General features: G+C 44.7%; 2 protein-coding genes across 2 annotated transcripts; one reads left to right on the top strand and one right to left on the bottom strand.

The window, feature by feature from the left end:
• The first annotated feature begins 2,113 nt into the window (after positions 1–2,113).
• On the top strand, positions 2,114–6,634 carry LOC127776810 (formamidopyrimidine-DNA glycosylase-like). Its single transcript, XM_052303361.1, has 10 exons — positions 2,114–2,412; positions 2,501–2,552; positions 2,627–2,684; positions 3,229–3,297; positions 3,389–3,514; positions 3,642–3,692; positions 3,767–3,844; positions 3,938–4,037; positions 4,181–4,215; positions 4,306–6,634. The coding sequence occupies exons 1-10, from the start codon at positions 2,178–2,180 to the stop codon at positions 4,702–4,704; spliced, it is 1,203 nt and encodes a 400-aa protein (XP_052159321.1). The 5' UTR covers positions 2,114–2,177; the 3' UTR covers positions 4,705–6,634.
• On the bottom strand, positions 6,413–7,817 carry LOC127776811 (36.4 kDa proline-rich protein-like). The gene is made up of 2 exons (XM_052303362.1): positions 6,926–7,817; positions 6,413–6,634 (listed from the first exon to the last, which is right to left on the bottom strand). Exon 1 carries the CDS (start codon positions 7,751–7,753, stop codon positions 6,983–6,985), a length of 771 nt encoding a protein of 256 aa, XP_052159322.1. The 5' UTR covers positions 7,754–7,817; the 3' UTR covers positions 6,413–6,634; positions 6,926–6,982.
• Between the last annotated feature and the right edge of the window lie 11,592 nt (positions 7,818–19,409).

Below are 19,409 nucleotides of genomic sequence, written 5' to 3'. Positions count from 1 at the left end.
GTATACATGTGTTGATTGCCATTCCTCCATCAAAAACTAATCCCGTTAAGACGTCCATGGCGTGATGACAATCAATGCTATCAGGCGGCCTCTGCGTATTAAAGAGTGTATACATGGTTTAACTGTTGGCCCTTAACTGTTAGATTCCTTATAACGGAACAAGCCCACTCGAATTTAGTTTCTAGATTTTACATAGGTACTCATATATTTACGGTTATTCTTTTTAAGTGATAGACGACGTATCCGTAAATAGCGAGACACATATAATGACCTCGTTAATTTTAAGATATGCCGGCTCAGTCTCTTCTGAAGGTGTTCATATCTTATAAGTATGTGCATTCAAGGAGTACGTGTTATAGCGTCTGTATTTATATTGCCTTTTAAAAAGAGTGTATACAACTAGACACGCATATTTAATGTACGTCATACTCTCATCATCAAACATTTAGGGTGTTTTGGAGGGGTTCTCTCCGACACGCAAAATGAAGTATACATTAACGCATTATTAATTCAATATATTAGTTATTTTTAAAAAAACTAATATGATTTTTTATAAACAATTTTTTATAGAATTTTCTTAAAAAATAAATTGTTCATAGAAGTTTGGAAAGTATACGTGCGGATAAACAAGGAAGGAGAAGTTGCGAACATAGGCCCTGTTTAATTTCCAAATTTTCGCAAAAACATCACATCGAATCTTTGGACAAGTGTGGAGCATTAAATATAGATAAGAAGAAAAACTAACTGTACAGTTTGCATGTAAATCGCGAGATGAATCTTTTGAGCCTAGTTAGTCCATGATTAACCATAAGTGCTACAGTAATCCACATGTGCTAATGACGACATGATTAGGCTCAAAAGATTCGTCTCGTTGTTTCCAGGCGAGTTATAAAATTAGTTTTTTTATTCGTGTCCGAAAACCCCTTCCGACATTTGGTCAAATGTCCTATATGTCAACCAAAAATTTTTATTTCACCAATTAAACAGGCCCATAAGAACCCAACATAATGCAATTAGACACACGTATTTAATACACGTCGCCACACGTGTTTGTTCAGCGTTAGTAGTATTATTCTGATTTGAGGATATCATTTTTGAATAGTCGAATCGAAAAGGGTACGGGCCGTGGGGGTTCATAAATGGCCGACCTGTGATGTGAGTCGTCCACACCCCACACCCCACCCAACCCGAGCCTCAGCCGACCGACTCGACGACGTCTCGCGCTAATCTCAACGCCGACGCCCATTTATGACCAGCCTTCGCTTGGCTGCACGTCTCCGTCCCGTATCATATTGCCGTCTCAGCGACCCAGCCGCCGCGCCCCCTACCACTGCCAACCCAATCCATCTCTCTCTCTCTCTACTGCTCTCCCCGAACGCGCTACCGTTGTTGGACCCGACGACGACACACGCGGTGGGTGCGTGCAGTGCAGCCAAGAAGCCAGGTGGTACGCGAGAGAACCAGACGAGGCCCGTGAATCTCCGCGATTTCCATCGCGCGCGCGCGCGGGCAAAATCCCAGCGGCGGCCACGCGGAGGCGAACTACACCGTGCGCGCGCGCGGCGCCTCTTCCGCTTGGGCCGCGCGAAATTTACGTGCGCCGCGTGCGCCCGTGCGCGCACGTACGCGAACGGGACGAAACGAAACGAGGCAAAAAAAAAAAAAGGCCACAACACTGCGGCGGGCGCTGCTTCTGCTGCCGCTTGGGTTGGGCCACGCGAGCGGCTCAGCCTAGTACACGCGGCTCAGCAAATGGGATAAGTCTTTTTACCTCCCTTAACTCTTGCTGTTGATTGAATTGCATCCCTCAACCATAATAGCAGAGAACAGGTGAGAGAGAGGGAGAGGAGAAATAGGTGAGAAAAAAAGAGATGAGATTAGGATGATTGGCATGTGAGCTGATATTTTTATCTTTTTCCTGGCTAATATGTGAGTCCTATGAGCATCACATAGGATGAAACCGCTATCAAAATAGCTGAGGTACTTGATTGACTCCGGTTTTTGAAAATGGAGAGGCCTTATACCTGGTATTATAGTTAAGGGTCAAAGATTCAATAAATAGCAAGAGTTGAGGGAGGCCAAATAGACTTACTGCACAAATCAATGGTAGTGGTGGTGAACTTGAGGGGGCAGGGGAGGAGGTAGGTTTGGTTTGGGGTTTGGGGGAGAGGGAGGGGATGCCGGAGCTGCCGGAGGTGGAGGCGGCGAGGAGGGCGCTGGAGGCGCACTGCGTGGGGAGGAGGATCGCGCGCTGCGCGGTGGCGGATGACCCCAAGGTGGTGGTCGCCGCCGCCGGGGGGCGCGTGGCGTTCGAGCGCGCCATGGTCGGCCGGACCATCGTCGCCGCGCGGCGGAGGGGCAAGAACCTCTGGCTCCGCCTCGACGCCCCTCCATTCCCCTCCTTCCAGTTCGGTCAGTACCTGCCTCCTCCTCCTGCAGTTCGATCGATTGCTTTTTGCTACTAGTAAATTGGAGTGACAAATTGCTGTGTGTGTTGCAGGGATGGCTGGTGCGATCTACATTAAGGGAGTTCCTGTGACCAAGTACAAGAGGCATGTGTAATTTGTATGCTGGGGAATTTGTTATACAGTAATGGACTACATGCTGATTCAGAAAATTATTGCAGATCAGTTGTCAGTTCTACAGACGAGTGGCCCTCCAAGTACTCCAAATTTTTTGTTCAAGTAAGATCTCCTAGCTGTCACAGCATCTTTTTTCAGTACATTGCTGCTATGTGAGATCAAAATTAACAGTTTATAAGCAAAAGGGGATATGGAATTGTTGTTCATCAGTACTGTACTGTACTACTTTGGTTGGGTCTTATAAAGAGAGAGATGGATAGGTAGTAACTGTCATCGTTTAGCTTGGACACAAGATCGATTTGTTAGGCTATATAGCTCAGAAAACATCTTTTGGCTGAGCCTCTAGCGGACTAGCTAATCCAAAATGCGGAAGAACAAATCGCCACAAACAGTAGTGCTTTTGTGATCTCCAGAAAGCCAGAAAGGAAGACGTGCCATGTCTCAGGGTTAACATGCTATCATATAAACACGTCAATATTACTTCTGCTATATAAGGTTTATTGAATAGTAATATAACACGCAATGCATGCCTAGGCATTGTTGTTTAGTCAAAATTTGATCTCCTCTTATTGTTTATGTCCTTTTATGATATCATAGGTTGGCTCTTTTAATGTTGATTGTTTCTAATGCATTTAACTTGTTCCAGCTTGATGATGGCTTAGAGTTTTCCTTCACTGATAAGAGGCGGTTTGCAAGAGTTCGGTTGTTTGAAGATGTATGTGCTTTGACTAGTTGAATCTAAATCTTCAGAGTCTTCCTTTCATGTTATTTTCTAATGATGTCCCTAATCAAATAACGATTTGCAGCCCGAAACTGTACCCCCGATTTCTGAGTTAGGACCAGATGCTCTCTTTGAGCCGATGTCTTCTGACAGTTTTGCGGACTCGCTGAGCAGAAAGAAGATTGGAATAAAAGCTCTTCTACTCGATCAGGTGATTTTATTACCATAAAACCAATATGAGTTTTTAGCTCCACAAAATTGTTTCTACAATATACGGGATTAGGTCCTTGTATCTCCTATACAAACAGAAGACTTGATTTTTTTTTTTTATTGAACAGAGCTTCATATCAGGAATTGGTAATTGGATTGCAGATGAGGTGCTTTACCAGGTATTAATACAAATATTATTAGAGCTTGAATGAAATGCATAAATTTTAATTATGAATTCATGTTGTTTTTTCAGTCGAGAACCCATCCATTACAGATTGCTTCAAGTCTATCCAGGGAGAGTTGTGAAGCACTACACCAAAGCATCCAAGAGGTTGTGTAATTTGACATTATTTTAAATAATTTTAGTGTATTCTACTGATGTACAATCACGGAGAACTTATGCCTGAAATAAAGCATATTTCAGGTTGTGAAATATGCTGTTGAAGTTGATGCTGATTGTGACTGCTTTCCTGTGGAATGGTTATTCCATCACCGATGGGGCAAGAAGCCTGGTAAAGTCAATGGTGAGATTGTCCTCAAGTTTTATCATGAACTCGTTATTGTCTTGAATAAAATTGAGCAAAGCGTTCGCTTGTAGTTTTGCTGATATATGATGGTGTATAATCGAACATGTTAATTATTACCCACTACTTTAAATGTCTTGCAGGACAGAAAATTGAGTTCATAACAGCTGGTGGCAGGGTAAGCTCTTATCTGCTTCAGTACTACTACACTTTCTAGTGCTACGAACATTCATGCATCTACCCTCTGATTTGTACTCTCACTATTTAGACTACAGCATACGTGCCACAACTGCAGAAGCTGACTGGAATGCAATCTAGCAAAGTAGTCATTGCTAACCCAGAACAAGTGGCAGAGAACGATGATGCGAAGGAAATAGACACAGATCCAGAAGATGCTGATAATTTGAATACAAGGAAGCGAGGAGCAACTTCTAGGGTTGCCAGGGGAAAGCAAAAGAGAGATGCCATAGGTGCCCTTTCCAGAAAGACAAGGAAAAATGGTGGTGGCAAGGAGAAACCAGGTAGTGACTATAGTGAAGATGATGCTGAGACTGCTGAACCAAACAAAGTTAGCACCAGTAGCAAGGGCGAGAAGGCAGATCCGGTGAGAAGATCATCAAGGACCGCATCGAAACCCCGCCAGGTAAATAAATTAAAAGAAAGATAGCAAGAGATGAAGAGACTCGCTGATGTTCGCAAAGATCATTTTGGTGTGTGTATAGCTTTAGCTTTAGATGCTCTCCGATGGCCATATTGGTGAAATCCTTGTAGCCTTGATTAGTGAGTTCTTTTCTCTGTGTCTTGTGCGCTACTGTACCAGATTATTCAAAGATGCCCTCTTGGTAATTGGAAGGTGTAATCGTTCCATACTGGGCAAAACATATGCTTCTCCTGTGCAACATGAACAATGACATATCTAGGCTATGTTGCTCGTGTCAAACCACCACCTAGGTTATTTTTTTTTATCTTTTTTTAAGACGGAAGAAGTAAGGATGAATGTATACACACATGCTTGTCTATCATTCTTAAGATTTGAGTCTCTTGGGGACAGAGAGTAATCCATAGATTTAACTCAATTAGTCACTTGTGTCATGTCTGCACTCATAACTGTGCAGTTCCATCCTTGCCTTTCTGCAAGAAGCACACTAGTGAGTACTAGTGATCATGTGAGAAGAACCAAGTACCATTTTATATGGAAATTTAGTTGCAAAATATTTCAAGCCACTTGTATTTACACAGTTGGCTATCTTTATATATTGGCCAGTACACTCACGAGCAGCCTTTTCAAAGTCTGTTCAGTATAAAATCCAAGGTAAGATCACATATGGCCATTGCCCATTTGCCGTGTTTCATGCACAGCCCAGAGCTACTACAAACAGAAGACAACAAATGACACGGGGTTACATGTCCATCACATCAACTCAGTTACTGCTCAGTATTCGCTCACGGGCGGCATACTGCCAACGGAGTCTGCACATGCTTTGCCCTCACTTTTGCACCAATCATGCCTCTCGGTTACCCTCCAGAGAATGCAGAATACCGATCGAGCATTCCGGCTCCTATGCAGTCGTCAAAGTATTCTCTACAGTATAGTTTTCTCTCGCTATCCGACCGTACTTGACTATACTAGATCTCCTTGCTAGTGATATGTCACAGCTCACAATGTCATGCATGTGAGATTTTTTCGATCCAAGGGCTAGCTAGCTCTCCTAGCTACTCCTTCCGTTTCAAAGAAAAAAAAACCCAATTTTAAATTTAAAACTGGACACAACCTAATCTTGAGTTTAAACATGAACCTAACTCATTGTGTTCAGGTTTAAACTCATGATTGTTTTTTTTGACGGAGAGAGTAGCTCGTAGCTCCGACAACTATTCTATGAGTGATACTCGTCCGTTCCATTTTAAACACAACCATAAGTTTTCGAGTTCAATTTTGATCGTCCATCTTATTTAAAAGTTTTTTTATAATTAGTATTTTTTTTGCTATTAGATGATAAAACATTAATAGTACTTTATAAGTGACTTATGTTTTTTTTAATTTTTTTAAAGATTTTCTTAAATAAGACCGACGATAGTTAAGTTTAAAATGGGATGGAGAGAGTACGTGTCTTCTCTCCCAATATCAGTGCCAAAATCAACCACAAATAAATCTGTCTGAAGAAAACAGGTTAATTAAATTAATCTCAGACATATTATGCTTAGATCCGACACATTATTACATCAGATTGCATGCACTGTCCGCACATGGAAGTATGTAGGATTACACGCTTAAGTCAGGCTGCAGGCATTATTAATTAATTTCTTGATAGGATACGATCTTGACGGAAACAATTTCTGAACAGTTGCTGTCTTATTGATCACACCACACAATCAAGAAGAGCAAGCATGCAATTAAGCTGAAACATTGAAACAAATTAAAAAAAAAACACAGCAATACGAACATCAATCTATCGTTAGCAGATTGATCCGTTCCTCTAGCTAGCTAGCAGACGACATCCTCTCATGTTTCCACACACTAACAAATTAAAACCAACAATAAATTAATACACCTCGTACTCATCATTAACACATCAATAAGCCGAGATCGAGTAGCCAACCTGCATATTCCATCAAAAAAACACACTATATCAGTATCAAATCAAAGACAACATATATACCTCCTCTCTCAAAAAAAAAAAAACTTTTACACACGGATCTAGACATACCCTTTGCCATTTCAAGATTCACGTATAAAAGTTATCTGTTTTTTTTCGAGAGAGAGTAATTATTTCTGACGTTTTTTATTAAATAATGGATAGAAATCCTGCCTCTAAATCCACAAGTAGATACACATAGCAAAATTATTTCTGACGCTTATTTGCGATGGGAGAAGAGAGTAACACACTTACAAACAAGAGCTTGAGCTTGGGCGCCATCCATGGCGAGGCAGGGGAATGGCGGCTGAACTAGATGGAGCAGGTGTAGCCGGGGGGAGGGTTCTTGCCGCAGGTGAGGAGGAGCTGGAGCGCGAGGGGCAGGTAGATGTTGATGTTGAGGAGCTTGAGCCTGATGGTGGTGCAGAGGCACACGGCGGCCTCCAGCTCCACGAGCCCCTCCAGCAGCGGGCAGCACTTGTTCACCACCGGGTCGCCGATCCCCACGTGCACCAGCCCCCCCAGCAGGTCCACGCACGCCCCGATCTTCAGCGAGTCCACCGGGCACCTCTGCGTCGTCGCCGGCGGCGGCGGCGGGCACGGCGTCGTCGTCGGCGGCGTCGGGTACGTCACCGGCGGCGTCGGGTATGTCACCGGCGGCGTCGGGTAGGTGACCGGAGGGCCGACGACGACTGGAGGGGTGATGACCGGAGGTGTGGGGTAGGTGACCGGCGGGCCGACGACGACCGGGGGGGTGGTGACCGGAGGTGTGGGGTAGGTGACCGGCGGCGGGCGGGTGACGGGGCCCTTCGGCGGGTGGGTGACGGGGACCTTGGGAGGGGCGACGAGCGGCGGCGGGCGGGTGACCGGAGACGGGTAGGTGGGGCCCTTGGGGGGGCGAGGGGTAGGGTTCTTGGGGCCCTTGGGGTGGCCGGGAGAGGGAGAAGGGTGCGAGGGCTTGGGGTGCTTGGGCTTGTCGCAGTCGCATTCCGGGTCGTACTCCGCGAGGATGGGAGCCACTGTGGTGGAGAGGAGGAGGAGCAGCGTCAGGAGGAATGGCCGCAGCTTGGTGCTGCCCGCCATGGCTGCTGCTAGCTCTGAGCTTGCTAGCAGGTTGTGGTGAGAAGGGGGGGGGGGGGGGGGGGGGGGGGGAGAAGAAGAGGAGCTAAAAGTGTTTGTGCGATCGATCTAGGGTTTATGGCGGTGTGGTTATATAGAGTGGCGAGCTCGCCGTTGTGGCCCGTGAACTCTAGGGTTTGCAGCTGCTAGACTGCTAGTAGCTCGGAAATTATGCATGTGTGTGTGGCAACGTGAGTGACCGTCACTCACAGTGCAGGATCTTCATTTGAGCCTGGGAGTACCACTGTACGTCTGTACCACGAAGTCTAGCTAGGGTCATAAGTCTAAAATTATTCTTTTTATAATGTAAGTGGCTCTAGGAATGGCATTGTTTTTTTTTATTTCAGACCTTGCTACTATGTATTCTAGCTCTCATATTTATTTCAATTTGTGTGGAAGTACACAATTTAACAATGAATACCAGAATCTAGAAAAAAATAAAATCCCCTCTTTCCCCTCTTCTGTCACTCTCTTGGTTCTCTCCTCGACTCCTCCCACGGCAGTGACCGCATCTCAGCTCTTATCTCGTCCTCCCATAGCCCACGACTGTTCGGTGGCTCTCCTACTCTAATCGGCGCGTCGACGAGCTCGGTGATGTGGGAAGGGTGGACTACTATGAGCTCGGCGGCAGAGAGTGGGAGGTATAGTCGCTTTTTCCTTTCCTCAAATTGCTGTTGATGTCCTTCCCCCATCTCCAGCAACGAGCTCCCTAGTGCCATCGCCTTGAACCGGGTGAACATCGAGGAGATCGACACGACGACGAAAAGAAGCGACGAGGAGGTCAAGGCAGCTCCGACGGAGCGGCTACGGACAGGTCGAGGCGGTCGTCGTCGAGCTGCTTCTTCATAGGTCGATCACGACGATAACATCGGTTGGTTCGAGGGGCAACGACGAGCTTGACAGTACGGAATGGGGACAACAATGAGGTCCTAAACGCTGGATCCGCCGCCTCCTCTTCGTCCACCATTTCCATCTTTCCTTCTCCTCACCTGCGCACGTCTCTCACTAGGCTATCGTCGCTGCCTCGTCGAGCTCGCTAGATCAGGCATTGGGCTTGCCTCGATCAGTGACAACCACGAGTGGAGCAGCTCGGGATGACCGCCACCACCTCGAATCAGCTCATCGTCGCTGGCTCCAACGGGTTGTGAGGGCATCGCACGGGGCAACACTTCTCCCAACATACAACGCTCGCTGTTCCTCTCCCCCTCCCTGAAAAATCCCTCATGAATATTAACAAGAAACTCGTGTCTCATTTGGGATTTCCATTCTTCACTTGGTAATGGGAGAAGCAGATGTGACGTGAAATCTTTTATGTGGCAAGTTGATGTTGAATGACGTGAAATCTTTTATGTGGCAAGTTGATGTTGAATGACATCTATATGCATTGTAAAACCCCTTACTACCATTCCTTTTGTTCCAAAGTAAATGAATTTTAATTTAGAATTTAAAATTTATACAAATATTGATTTTAATGCACGAAAATCTATATATTTTTCAGTTGTTTACGGATTGATATATAATAATCAAAATTTCACCATTGAGACAACGGGAAAGGAATCTCTCTCTTAATCTTAATGTTTTTAGTAAACAACCTAAAAATGATTGTATTGTAAAAACAGATTGAGTACGTAGTTACTGGTTTTGTATGATTTGCCTAAAGAACATCGTGATCACACTCAATTGGGACGTAGCAACTCGATCAACATGCTAATTGGGTTCTCCCCACTAAGTATAGTTAATGCTATTTCTCTCTTCTCTTATTAAGCCATATCACCTCAATTATTTCTAGCCTTTGGATGATAGATCTATGGTCCAAATTGTCTCTTTTTTCTTCTCTCTTACAAACATGCAATCTCAATTATTTTTAGGCTCAAAATTATATAAAATTGTTTAGTTTTGATAATCAAATTACATCTTATTTGTACATATTATGCAACCTAATTTTCCGCAGCAACGCGGCGGGTTATTTATCTAGTAAAAAACTATTTTTTTTGTACAAGGACCTCTTTAGATTGCAAACGAACCGTAACTGGTCGTGTTTGTAAAAACCGTCCTCCTATTTTCGCGTGCGGACCCTTAAAAGGACCACACACAAAAATCGATTTTCGCATGCGGACCTCTTAATGCTCCGCACTAAAAAAATAAGTCTATTTTTGCAGGCGGACCTCTTAAGGGGCCGTGATTTTCGCATACGGGTCTCTTAAGGATCCGCATAGAGCCTAGGTTCCCTTATCTTTCCTTCTCAACACTTCAAATATTTTCATCCATATCCACTCATCCATATCCTCTCATCTCCTCTCTGTCACTTTCTCACCTCTTCTTCGCACAATCTCACTATGCGCTGCTCTCCTCTCTCACTCTCCTCTCGCGGTAGGCAGTGGGCCCGGACGACGGCAGGCGGAGGGCTCGGTGGCGGTCAGATCCGCCTTTGGCGGCCATGCGACGGGCGGCAGGTGTAGACCCCCGTTTTTATAACAGGAATCATTCGTGTAAACAGTACCATTTCCCTGGATCAAGTAGTCTGGTACACACGAGTTCATAGCTGAAATACCAAAAGCACATACACGAGAGTCTAGTGCTAATTATTACATCATAAGCCCGCAGGCATTGTTTTAAATCATCGAACCGAGCGGTCCGGAATACATTCCAAAAGCAGAAATAGATAAGGCAGTGGAATTCAGGCAGCGGCATGCCATTGCCACAGGCAACGACCATACTAAGACCTACTGAGCGCCATCGTCTTCACCTCCCTCCTGGTAGTAGGCATAGGGATCCTCCGAAGCTTCATCTCCCGCTTCTGATTAATTTTATAGTTGCAAGGGTGAGTACCAACCGTACTCAGCAAGCCACCACAGCAACAATGCATATAAAAGGGGTATTTCAAAGGATGGCCATGGCTCTTTTGCGTAAAGCCAGTTTTGTAACTCTTTTCACAAGCCTAAGACCTAGCATTGACTGATCAAATTTTAGTACCAGTATTTATATTTAAACAACGACGGTTCTGTCCACCATCCATTGTGTTTCCAAGGATAGCTTCCCGCCATTGAGTCGTCATGGTTTTCTGGGGACGCCCACATTCCCGCCTCTTAGGAAGTGGCTCCATCAGCAAAGAAAATCATCATGCAATATCCCATCCCACACAAGTTAAAGAATTTATAGTCTAGCCAAGTGTATTACATGTCCCGGTGCTCAATAACCGCGAGCACGGCTATTCGAATAGATTTGATTTACTCACACTGCAGTGGATGTACACTTTACCCGCACTCCACGACTGCCCAACACATGAGCCTCGTCCCAACACATGAGACGCGTCACGGCAAAGCTTTTCGATAACCTCGCATTGGCAGAACCCGCTCCATGAACTTAAATCCTCATGCACTCTAGGCGTCCATGTTTCTAGCAGTGAGAGGAGTTCTGGCGCTCCCGGGAAAGAGAAGTCTCACACACATATTAAATTATCATTCAAGTTAAGTTCTCTCTCACACACTCATGGCAGTCCTACCAATGGCGACATCGATGTAGGGCACGCCTCTCGGCCCTACCTCAACGGCTGTCCCACCGTAGCGCACCTGCCTCACTCAGGGGTGAACCATCTATGCAGGGATACTGCCTCCGCTAGGTCTATACCCACACGAGAAGTACGGTTGTACGGGGGTCGTTTCATGCTTAACTTCATGGCTCGGTCCTTAATTGACCGGGGACGGTACTAGCCTTTTCCAGATACCACCCAAATCCTCCGTCCGCCCCAGTCGAAAATAATTGTTTAATTTTATTTCTCCTTTCACAAATCATGTCATCAACATCATGGCAATGTGGCGCTCATGTCTCCACATGCCGCATCTCGATTACCTTCCCAAAGGTAATTGCCCAAGCATATAGCATTTGATAAATATGAGTATGCATGATTCTATAATAGCATTTCTAAGCAATTGTCATAATTGACTAGGGACTCATACGTAAACATGGTTACGAAGGAATAAGGGGCAAACAATAATCAAGGCATGGCATAATCACAAGTAGGATGTTCATCATTGCATGCAATTTTATTTGTAAACCAAACAATTTCGCAATTGGGATCAACATGTTCAAGGAATAGTGATGACTTGCCTTGCTCAAGGTCTTGCGGGTCTTGGTCCTCGCTTGGATCCGCAACTCCCTCGGGCTCTAAAATTACGTGCGAAGAAACGATTTGAATTCGGTTAGAATTCAAATAAAAATCCAAATAAATCCAAATGGAAGTCGAATGCGAAAGTTGATTCTTTTATATTAACTTTACTATTCGCAAACTAGGGCAAACCCAATTTCAATTTTTAATATCCTAAACTATTTTGCAGGTATAAATATTTTGTTATCGTAAGTTTTTAATTTAATCTACCTGAGCATTATATCCATATAATAGGTTAGAAATTTCTATCGTGAGCTAAATGTCGGACGGAACCCTAAAATTATCTTATAATATTATACGTTTTAATTTAGTCTATGACTAAACAATTAAATATAATATACGTCTAAAATTCCTAGCGATTAAATCCGAATTTCTACCGTGAATCGATTACTTATAGAGATTATCCAAAAATGATCTATAATAGTCAATAAAGATTCATCTAATTGTTAATTATATCTAAATTACTACTGCGAATTAATTTCTTTTAGAAATAACCAAGAATAATTAAATTTTGCAATTCTACGACCATGATTATTCTATAATTAAATTCTAATTATTTTAAATTTTCTAAACTATTAACCTCCCTAATTTTCTTCCAAATTTTCTATTTATTTTTCCTTTTCCTTTTTCTCCCTTTTCTCTTTTCTTTTCTTTTCTTTTTCTTTCTTTTCTCTCTTTCTCTTTTTCTTTCTTTTCTCTCTTCCTCTCTTTTCCTTTTCTTTTCTTTCTCTCCTCCCTCCCGACTTCTTTCTCTCTTCCTCAGCTTCTCCCTTTCTCTCTCCCTCCCGGCTCCTGCTACCCGGGGCGGCGACGGCGACCGAGCAAGAGGAGGAGGCGGCGGCTTACCGACAGCGGTGGCGGCGACGGCGGCGCGACGACGGCGCACGGCGGCGACGCACGGCGCGGCGGCTCCGGGGCGACGGCGCGGCGGCTTCGAAGGTGACGGCGCGGCGGCGCGGGAACGGCGGCGCGGCGGCACGGGAATGGCGGCGCAGCGGCACGGGAACGGCGGCGCAGTGGAGAGGGGAGAGGGGAGGAAGGGTGAGATGGGGTGGGGGAGAATGGGGAGAGGGGGGGTATTTGTAGAGAGGGGAGGAGGAGAGGGGCAGCGGCCTCATGGCATCGGCGGGGTGGCGCGACGCGGGGCTCGACGCGGCGATGTGACGACGACGCGGCGCGACAGGGCGCGGGGCGCGAGGAGCGGCAGCGGCGGCACGGGGCTCGGGGGCGCGGCGCGGCAGGTGAGGCAACGCGCAATGGCGATGGCGCGGCAGCGGCGACGCGACGGCCGAACGGCGACGGCGCGTGGCGATGGAACGGGCGGTGCGGCGTGGTAGCAGCGGCGGCACGGGGCTCGGGGAAACGGCGCGGCATGGGGCGCGAGGCGACGACGGCGACGGCTCGACAGTGGTGACGGGACGGCGCGTGGCGCGATGGGACGGCGCGACGGGATGGCGGCGAGCGACGCGCGTCGGCACGGCGGTAGCGGCGGTGCACGGCGCAAGGCGACGCGACAGGCGGCAATGGCGACGTCGGCGCAGCGGCAGGCGGTGGCGCGACGGGACGGTGACGGCGACGGCGCGGCAGCAGCAGCGCGGGGCTCGGGGCGTGGCCAGGCGCGTGGCAGAGAAGGGTCTAGGGCTAGGGACCGAAATCGAACACCTATGAGGCAATGAACAATGACTTTTCCTATTTATCCCGATTTTAGTGTATTTTCCATATAAATTTGATTCCACAATTCCTAATTTTACATATATGAAGTTTAATCAATATTTGTGTTGTTTTAACTAATGAATTCACCCTAGATAAATATTACTCATATTTTATTTTTATATAATTTATTTGAGTTTTAATTAGGGTTAATTCTTATTCCATCGTATTTAAATTTAATTGATCCAAATATGGTCGCGATAATATTTTATTTATTTCTACCCACACCTAATCTTTATTTTAAATTATATTTATTTTACCAATTTGTTTTTTAGGGTTTATTCCTACTTAACTATTCTTTACTCACGATTAATGAACTTCGAAATTAAATCCAGATAAAATAGGTGAATAAGATCGGCATGATGCAATTAATTTAAAAAGTTTTTGAAAATCCGCATTTTTAGAGTTTTGTTTTTGTCGGTCGAATTTTCAGGGTGTTACAGCAGGTGGCGCGGTCGACGGCGAAGGCGGCGGCTCCCTTGGCCCTCCCGCGCGGATCTGGCGGCGGGCTTGAGTGGGAGGCCGGCGGCGGCTCTCCCCTGCCATCCCACGCGCTCATCTGGTGACGGGCTCGAGCGGAAGGCCAGCGGCAGCTCTCCCCCGCCCGTATCCGGCGGCAGGCGCGGGATCCGGCCTCCACATGCGCGGATCCGCTGGCAGCGACGACGGGAGGTGCGGATCCACCGGCGACGATGGTGGCAGCGACCGGCTAGGGTTAGGGTTAGGTTTTTGTGTTTTGGAATTTTTTTTTTCGATTTTCCATTTTCGTGAGAAAAACTTAAGCGCCCGCACTCGAAAATTCGATTTTCGTGTGCGGATGCACGTAAAATTGCGATTTTCGTAGACCCTTTAGTATGTGCAGCAGTGCGGGTAGCCAGCCATGTCACACGCGAAAACCCCTTATGGGTCATCTGAAAAAAAAATCGTTTCTTACTAGTGGAAGCCAGAAGACAAATACGTATATTGGACGATACTATTACTAGTACGTCTAGGTGATCTGCATGTATCGCGTGATGAACTGACCATGGTGATGGTGATGCATGCACCATCGATCGTCGGTGTTGTTTCTTCGGCCGTTCTTGTGCGCATGCTTCACTGCATCCGGCGCATGACGATGCAGGGCGAAAGTACAGTACGTGTACTATCATGGAGTACTATACCTCGCAAGAACCGATCGACAATGGGTCGCCCGCTGCGTCAGTCGGCGTGCGCCGCAGCGCCCACAGACTAGCTAGCAGTCACGAGCCGGCGATCGATCGATCGAGCATCGCAACGGAGTGCAATGCATTATGCATGCATGTGGCAGATGTACTGTTCGACCATACCGACAGGTCTCTGTACTCAACAACCAGCAAGTCTGCCAAGTCCCAACGTACTATACGTACTGTTCGACCACCAAAAATGGTTGTAATTTTCTTTAAAAAAATGTCATTGTAGAGTATAATGGCATCGTCTATCACTCCACCAAAAACGAACATCCTTCGCCTCTAGCTCGCCTACCTCCGCCATAAACCTTCGCCTCATATATGAATGTCGTCATATTTTAAGAATTTTTCATAACCATTTAACGGACGAGGAGACATAGGGCTTGTTCAGATTGATGTCATTTTCAACCATATCATTTTTTTTTGACAAAGTTACCAAAATAATATACGTTTAGTTTGTTGCTAAAAATTTGGTAAATATGGAAGAAATCATAGCAAAATTTTGGTATTGGCTATAATCTGAACATGCCCATATTCTTAAGAAATCAAAACATTTCTTTTCCTATATGGATGTAACACCATACACTATCACTCAACTCAATATATTCTTTTTCAATAATCAACTTTCAGTCCTCAAAGAAATAACAATCAAAATTCTCAACGTGAGATGCGTGTGGAGAGATCTGTCCAAGTCTACCATCCAGTCTCTCGCCCGCCACCGCGCGACACCATCTTACCATCATATCCAAACAACGTGCTACCCTTGTCGATCGATCAGTGATCGATGTTGAGACCGACAGATATTATCGCAGGTACATGCACGACATCGAGCACGTACGCACCCGCGCTCGCACCGCATCGGACGTACGTCGGCGCACGCGTCCGTGATGGCGTGTGGGGGCATGTACGTACGTTCAGGGTAAGTTTTATAGTGGAGGTGGATGTCAGATCTAATTTAGACCATATCATCTTCTCATTAATTAAAAGGCAACGCATACAACATATCATATCTAATACACAAATCAAAATATTAGTTTACTCTCACATCATCTTTCACTTTTCTTGGAGATTGTGTAGAGCTTGCCCCTTGTATAAGAGCAAGTTTAATAGTATAGCATACTACTAGCTTCAATTCATCCGTAGCCAATCTAATAGCTAATTCATACAATAGTTGCTTATTATACTTTTAATATATGGTCCCACATGTCATACACACATTGTGTCTTAGAGTCCGTGCTACAGCTGGCTACAGATCTGTAGCCCGTTGTTCTTCTCTATCATCTTTTATCTCATTAAAATATGTTTATAGCTGACTAATAGTATACTATTGTACATGCTCTGAGGGATGGCTTATTCTCTCTTCTTCACCTCATTATCTAATCTTATGTGGTAAATTTAGGGGTGACCCGGGCCCGGCAGCAGAGCCGCGCCGCGGCGGCCTATCCTCCTGCCAATTTTTGCTTCTCCAAAAAAAAAAAAAAAGCCTCTCTGCAAACCGCGCGGTATTGTCGCCTTGTTCAGGCTACACCATGCTAGCTTAGCTCTACTGGAGTACAACTGCACATATCGCCAATCTATGGGCGCAGTTTTCCGTGAAGGCGCCGTGGGCGTGCTCTCGTGCTGATTGGGTACATGTGGTTCTCTCAAGGTAACTCTTTTTTTTAGAGGGAACTCTTGTTCAGTTTTAACTTCAGTTTACAACATTTTTTAAACAGTATTTCACCACTTTGTTTGGAGACCACATAGTTCATCACGTGGATTATTTACCTGTGGTACAGTTTGGCTGCCTGCTGTGTGTACATGCATGTGAAATTTAACATCCCCCAATTTATTTCTTGAGGTTAATTACTCCTTTTATTCTTTTTGCGAGCATTTTTTTTAAATAAAAACGAAGCCAGACTTGCTGCTGTTATATTAAATAGGAATTGAGTATATTTACATATTCACTAACGGCGCAAAGAAGAAAGGAATAAAAATAACAAAAATACATTTATATCTTTGCATAGGCACTAGATATGAACTAAGGTATAATATTCTTGCGATATCTTTGGCGCCATACATATATATATACCTCACACCTTGATTAATTTTATCTATGATTTTAACCATTAGCTGTTGCATTGGAGTTTCTTTATTTCTGAAAGCACTTTTGTTTCTTTCACAACAAATCTTCCACACAATCAGCATAGGTAGTGACGTCATTGTCTTAGTCTTGTGTTTGCGAGGAATTAATCTTATGAATCACTCTAGCTACTCCTAGCTTGCTAGTCTTGCATTTAATTTACCATCTCTAATTGAGGGATTGGATAAGCATCCAAGATATGTCTTAGTAGCTAGAAATTAAACTAGCTAAAAAATATTGTATATATTTATGGTCCCTAAATTAATCCATATCCTGCTACTGAGCTGTAATGTATTTGGATGTTTGCTTAGAAGTCTATGCTTGCATGAGTTGCTCTAAAAAAAAATATCAGCTCTCTTCCTGATAATAGATTTTGGGCATGTGCTGCAGTCCATGTGCTCTCCTCTGTCTTGGCTAGGCCGCAGAAATCGTTCAGAGATGGAGTAGGTGTGAGGTGTTCTTTTGTCATGACCCAGCTGCCTGGCATTTGCCCATCACAGTAATTTGTGCGGTACACGATGCTATATAGCTCTAGTTGACAAGGACAAACTTTATTCATTGCATAGGCAGGCGTGTCATGTCACCTTGTGCCACTTGCTCGCCCACGACATACGCTCTCAAATCTTTGTGTATATATATATTCTGTTTGTTTTTGTACACGTAGTTTGTCTTCACTAATTAATCTATGTTTGGTGAGGCACAAGAACACATGTTTGATTAATTACAGTGTAATAAGTCATATGGACACAGGAGCCGAGAGGCCCGAGAGTAGACTATGTCAAAACGATTGAGCAGAATTACAACCACAACTTTAATTCTACATGGGAACAAAGATGGTGCACGTATGATTTGGTTAACATATATGGTCGATTTTGCTGCAAAGCTTGAGGATCAAATACTAGCTAACAAGTATTTTCTTTAAAAGAAAACTGAAAGGGGATGTGCTCTATGTAAAGACTAAGATATCAACACTGTAAGCAGTAAAGGTTGCACAATCCTCGCAATGTCTAACAAAATTTCTGTTTGTGTAGAATCCACAGTGTATAGACAAAGCTAGCGCGAGACAACTGATCTATTTCTGAATTCATTCTCAGTATCTGTTAGTTTAATTACAAACCAGTTTACATACTATTGCGTTTAACAAATTTTTTCTTCGATGGAGAATGGGAAAAAAAAATGTGCCAAATATGGTCTTTATCAATGCGGACCATGCATGATTCATCCGAATTTTCCCAGCGTAGAGGACTTATCTGGCTAGGGAGGGTACTTCTGTTCACTATATAAACTGGGCTGGAATATGTTGCTACACCATCTTTCATACCAAAACCTAGCCATTGGACCCGAGAGCACTTTTCAAATAGAAAACACAAAAAGCCACTATGCACGCGGGGATCTCCCGTTCCACCTCATTTAGTCCCACCTCGGAAAACTAGCTCCACACATCGCAGCATAAATAGCCGGATTGCGCCCCTTGTTGTCGCCGAGCTCAGCAGCGCGAGCTTGTAACCCGAGCGGGGGCATTAAGGTGGTGTGGACTTTGCCGTATGGCTGCGGGCCTGGGTCGGCATTGCTACAGATGGCCCGCCCGTTCCAAGTTGAGTAGTGGGCCGGCGGGGCTTGGGCGAAAGCTCTGGGCCCCACGGTTCCTAGAGTGGCAGGCATTGCGTGAGGCTGGTTTCACAGAGCAGCGAATACTGCCCGCTTCCAACGGTGGAAGGATAACGGGCCGCCGCACTGCTGGCCCGCTTGGGTCTCGCATCCTACTCCAACGGACCACCACTTTTTTTTTTCTTTAGAAAAATAAAAACTTCGTTCTGTTTTTCCAGCTAGCTAGTCCGTGCACAAAATATTTTTTTTTGGTTAAAAAAGAAAAACTTCTTTCTGTTTTTGCGGATAGCAGGAGAAGTGTCCAGTTCGTGACTTGAGGTCTCTTTGGACTTGGAAGTTCAAGATTCTCATAGAAAAAAGAAAATAGAGATTGCAATTCCTTGGAATTTTTTTTATACATGCCATTTGAAAAAGGGATTTGAGCTCACCAAATTCCTATACATATGCTAATAGTATTGCAAGTAGAAAGCAAATGAATTTTGTATGAAATGTTGTTTGGAACACATGGTTGTCCTGAACACAAAATTTAGATTCTATCCTACGCCAGCTAGTGAAAAAATAATGTTGGAGTGAATGTTCAGAAATCCTTCCGAATTTATATGTTTTTATGGAAATCAACCAAATTCCTATGTATGATTCTCATATTCTTGTGGGATTCGGTAGCATATGACATTCTAAGGATTCCTTTGGAACAAAGAAAAAAAAATAGAGGAAATCTAAAGTGTTAAAATCTTATGGAAAATAATCATACTTGATCCTCTGTAACAAAGGATAAGCATACACAAAATGCTTTGAAACTCCCATTGAATG

This window comes from Oryza glaberrima, chromosome 6, assembly GCF_000147395.1.
Source record: "Oryza glaberrima chromosome 6, OglaRS2, whole genome shotgun sequence".
NCBI lineage: Eukaryota > Viridiplantae > Streptophyta > Magnoliopsida > Poales > Poaceae > Oryza > Oryza glaberrima.
Note: the sequence above shows the minus strand (reverse complement) of the source record. Positions and strands in the feature narration are given on the sequence as shown.